The 4959-nt window shown below is 46.4% G+C and overlaps 1 protein-coding gene across 4 annotated transcripts in view; it reads left to right on the forward strand.

The window, feature by feature from the left end:
• The first annotated feature begins 1823 nt into the window (after positions 1 to 1823).
• The window catches only part of BTRC (beta-transducin repeat containing E3 ubiquitin protein ligase), a 228348-nt gene continuing 225212 nt past the window's right edge, over positions 1824 to 4959 (forward strand). For 3 of the 4 annotated variants that reach the window (XM_011977424.1, XM_011977425.1, XM_011977426.1), the window contains exon 1: positions 1824 to 2019. In XM_011977424.1, the coding sequence (XP_011832814.1) occupies positions 1972 to 2019 (48 nt within the window). In that variant the 5' untranslated portion in view covers positions 1824 to 1971. Of the gene's footprint in view, positions 2407 to 4959 lie in introns of all 4 variants that reach the window. The other variant, XM_011977423.1, reaches the window with a different exon arrangement.

Below are 4959 nucleotides of genomic sequence, written 5' to 3' on the forward strand. Positions count from 1 at the left end.
CCAGGATGGTCTCGATCTCCTGACCTCGTGATCCGCCCGTCTCGGCCTCCCAAAGTGCTGGGATTACAGGCTTGAGCCACTGCGCCCGGCCAAACTCCATCATGTTACTGCCTTAGTCCTCGGAAAACTTCCAGCTAGTTTTCATATGAATGCGTTTGAAGTCTTCTCCATTTTGCACTTGTGTAGAATTTTTTTTTAAATTCAAGAGCAAAACTTTTTATTAACTGAAAGCCTATTATGTATTAAGTATCATGCTGAGTTTTGTGGACATAGGGGCTAGCACAAAGTATCAACAGAGTGGAAGAGTAAGCTCCACGAAGAAATAACTGGGTCTGTCTTGTTCATCAATGAATCCCCTTTTCTTTTTCTTTTTGTCTAATTAATTTTATTTTTATTTCAATAGTTTTTGGGGTACAAGTGGTTTTGGGGTACAATAGTTTTGGGGTACAAGTGGTTTTGGGTTACACAGATTAATTGTATAGGGGTGAAGTCTGAGATTATAGCCACCCAAGTAGTGATGAATCCCTACTTCTTGAGATGATGTCTGCACACGGTTATATGCTTACTATTTGTTGGATGACTGAATGAATAAGATGGTTTAAAATGGAGATTTTTCCTATAAGTGAAAAAGTATTTTCCTAGTTCAATTATTTTATAAATTCAGATATTTTGTACAAGGCTGTCACAATCTAACTCACTTTTTTTTTTTTTTTTAGACAGAGTCTGGCTCTGTTGCCCAGGCTGGAGTGCAGTAGCGTGATCTCGGCTCACTGCAACCTCCGCCTCCCGGGTTCAAGCAATTCTCATACCTCAGCCTGCCGAGTAGCTTGGATTACAGGCGTGTGCCACCAGGCCCGGCTAATTTTTGTAGTTTTAGTAGAGAAGGGGGTTTCTCCATGTTGGCCAGGCTCGTCTCGAACTCCTGACCTCAGGTGATCTACCCGCCTCGGCCTCCCAAAGTGCTGGGATTACAAGCGTCAGTCACCGTGCCTGGCCCTAAGTCACTTTTAACCGAACCCTAGAGTTTTCTCCTCCTAAGGTAGACCCAATTTACAAAATAAACCCATATTGTACCTTTTCAGGCCAAAGAAAATATTTATATGCTTTATTTGCTGGAGGCCATTATAGTCCACCGTTGAAGGACTTTTGTAAGTACCTGTTTGACCCTTAGTGCAGGGCTTATATCCCACAGTTAGCAATAGCAAGCTATGCGTTTTTTGAGCTCTCAACACCAAGAATTTCTTGAGCCGAGTTCTATTCGGCCCTGACTTGCTGTAGGGGAGAAAAGATTCCTTGGGAGAAGTGTGGGTGGCGATAGCTTAGGAGGACCTTGAAATTCTGCATTGGTCTGTGAGCTGCTGCCTGGTGCCCATTGGCCCAGCTACTCTGGGTAGCAAACCTGCAGACGCCAGATATATGAAATTTGGGGACGTTCAGCTCCCTAAAACCACAGTTAGGCAGGCCCTAGGACCCCTGATTCTTGCCATAGTTTTTCTTAGTATTTGGGCTACAGGTAAGGCATTGGTCGCCATCTTGATATCAAACGTCAGGTAAGCCGCTACTGGCGTCGCTCGGTAACCACGGAGACACCCGTGCCCCTCCCGTTTTTTACTCCTTAGAGGCTGTAAACTACAATTCCCATCAGCCAATTTCCTATGCTTAATGACAAGTTATCTAAATCTGGCTTGTGGGCAACCGCAACGCTGCCGCAGTGAACTGTGGGAGTTGCGGTTCACCGCGTAGCGTCAGTTTTTTTCTGCGGGAAGCTTCAGAACTACAAATCCCGTGAGCCAGTGGGCTTTCGCCTGCGTACTGAGAAAGCCGATTCTCCTTGGCCCCTAAGCCTGTGCCTGAGAGGTAAGAGAGGGCGGGGGGAAGGAAGAGGAGGCGGGATCCGGGCGCTGCGTTGGCTGCGGCCTGGCACCAAAGGGGCGGCCCCGGCGGAGAGCGGACCCAGTGGCCTTGGCGATTATGGACCCGGCCGAGGCGGTGCTGCAAGAGAAAGCACTCAAGTTTATGGTGAGGAGACGGTGGAGGCCGGGGAACGGCGGAGGCGCTGGCGTTGGCGGCGTCGTTGAGCTCGGGCCTGTGCCGCCCGCCCACTGCGGGACCAGGCAGCGGGACCCTGGGCCGAGGCTGGCGGCGGGGCAGCTGGAGGCATGGGATGGGAGCTCCAGAAAGGAGGCTAGGGGTTGCGGAGCGGACCCAGGGTGGGGGCAGCAGCTCCGCCATCTTGTGGATGAGAGGCCAAGTGACAGCGGGAGCTTAATCGAGGAGGGGGCTCCAAGCGACGCGCGGGGCCCTGGAGGGAAAGGGGCGTGGGGACTGTTACTGAAGAGCAGAGGAAGCTCTGTGGAGAAACGCCGTGAGGCCGCTGGCGGGGCCTTCCCAGTGTCAGGGTTACCGGTAAGGCCCGGGAGAGGAGGTGCATTCAGGACTGGGGAAGGGGAGCGCGGGATAGAGTGAAGACAGATATGGTAGGTAGAGGGGAACGGGCAGGGCTGGATGCAGATGGATTTAAGGGTGGAGGAGGGAACGCTAGGGCTGGTGAGAGGCTTATAGTTTTGTAGAATGAGGGAGGGAGGATAGCCTTTGCCTTGAGGGTGGAATCCCAGCTTGGCCAAACTACTGTTGACAAACTCTGGAAGGGAAGAGGCCTCAAGGAAGATAAGGACTGGGAATGAGTACCTAGGGCTATAATGACAGTCCCTGGGAGGGGGAAAGGGTGTTGACTGTAAACTAGAATTACAAATGTCAGGGAGAGAGGTACAGAACGCTACTTTGAAAGGAGAAGCTAAATACTATAGTAAGGACAAGGTGATGAAAAGTTAAGAGGCAGATTGGTCAGGGAAACATGGGTACAGGAGATTGGGTCAAAATGAGTATCTAATAGGGTAAGCAAAACAAAATTTAAAGGTAAATTGTGGGACCGTAAAATGTGGAGGCCAGGTGCTTTGTATCATTTTCTGGGAAAGGAAAGGCCGCGGAGATGAGAGTTGCAAAGACCCTTGCAAAGACCCGTAAGAAGTGATGAGATCAGTTGAGAAATTTAGGAGATAAAAAGGGTGGAGGTAGGTAGAGGGAAGTAAGTCAGGAATAAGTCAGTATTTGTGGTTACCCGTCACTTTTAGGTTGAAGCACAGTGTGAGCAAAGATTGGATTTTGTGGGTGTGTTTAAATTCCTTGGAACATATTTCTTTAACTTTGTATCACGCTTTTCTTTTTCCTATGCTTATCTTTGGCAAACTTGTATAGTCTGATATTTGATGCTTTTAATCTGATGCTTTTTGTATTTCCTAGGTGTGAAACCAGACTTTGTGGTTACGACTAAAGAATGATGGAATGCATAGACTTTAAGCTTAACAGGTGGCCTTAGGGACATTGATATTATTTGCAGTCAAGTCTTGCCTTTTCAGAAGTTATTGTGACTTGTCACTCCAAATCTTACTCCTTTGCTTAAAAAAATAGTTATTTTGTATCTTTGCCTAAAATACCATAACAAATCCAGATAAACGTGGATACTAACGAAATTGAATTTTAGGCTTTAAACTGCCCCATTTATAAGAATAGTTTTTTGGAAACTAATCAAATTCACTAAAACTTTATTTTGCATTAGTGTTTTCAAAAACACCTAAAGTTCAAGGGTATCGTTAAAAAAATTTCACTGAGCCTGAAGAAGGTTCTTGGATTTCTGCCCAACATTAAAATTCTAAATATGAAGAAGAGACCTTGAAATTTTACTGGACTTTAGAAGTAAGTGAAAGTTATTAGACTTAAGTCAGAAAACTGTTACTGCTTATTTTTGTTTTCCTAGAGGGTTGAATCCTTTTTTTTTTTTTTTCTTTTGAGACGGAGTCTCACTCTTGCCCAGGCTGGAGTGCAGTGGTGCAGCCTCTGCCTCCTGGGTTCAAGCGAGTCTCCTGCCTCAGCCTCCTGAGTAGCTAGAACTACAGGTGCAGGCCACCACGCCCGTCTAATTTTTAGTAGAGATGGGGTTTCACCATGTTGGCCAGGATGGTCTCATTTCCTGACCTCGTGATCCACCCACCTTGGCCTCCCAAAGTGCTGGGATTTCAGATGTGAGCCGCAGCGCCCAGCAGAGGGTTGACTCAATGCTGATCCTGACGCTTGTGTCAGATTTATGGAATAATGTGATTTACAGATCATAAAGAGACATGAGGTCATCCTTTTTACTCTCAGTTAGACTTCAGCCTAGTAACATTTTCAGCTACTTAATCTGTGCTTTGTACCAGTGAGTTATGTTTTGATAATGGCCTCCTGGTTGAGCTAAAGTGGATTTGGAGATGACCATGTAGTAGTTGCAGCTTTTAGGGCACCACACATTACTAAATCTTGAATTAGTTTCCATAGGGAGGAGCCAGTTTTTTCTTTTAATTTTAGTTACTTTCATTATTGACCTTGCCTGCTGTTTTGGCTGCTGTTTGAGAAAAGGTCAACTAGAATAGGGTCACCAGAATGACACCTTAATAAAAGAAACAGAATGGAGAGTTTGAAATTGGGTATTCTCTTTCAGTGGAGTAAGTCTTATGAATCTGAGTAAGTCACAACTTCCTTTTAATGCCATTTACCCCGCTATAACGTGTTGATGTATTCAGAGTCAATTTTAAGAAAGAAATATATTGGCGGGGCACGGTGGCTCATGCTTGTAATTCCTGCACTTTGGGAGGCTGAGGTGGGTGGAACACGAGGTCAGGAGATCGAGACCATCCTGGGCAAGATGGTGAAACCCCATCTCTACTAAAAATACAAAAATTAGGCGTGGTGGTGCGCACCTGTAGTCCCAGCTACTTGGGAGGCTGAGGCAGGAGAATCACTTGAACCCAGGAGGCAGAGGTTGCAGTGAGCTGAGATCGTGCCATTGCACTCCAGCCTGGGCAACAGAGCGAGACTCTGTCTCAAAAAAAAAAAAGAAGATATTTGAGCCAGCATCAAATAATT

Source organism: Mandrillus leucophaeus, unplaced genomic scaffold (assembly GCF_000951045.1).
Source record: "Mandrillus leucophaeus isolate KB7577 unplaced genomic scaffold, Mleu.le_1.0 Scaffold18, whole genome shotgun sequence".
Classification (NCBI taxonomy): Eukaryota; Metazoa; Chordata; class Mammalia; order Primates; family Cercopithecidae; genus Mandrillus; species Mandrillus leucophaeus.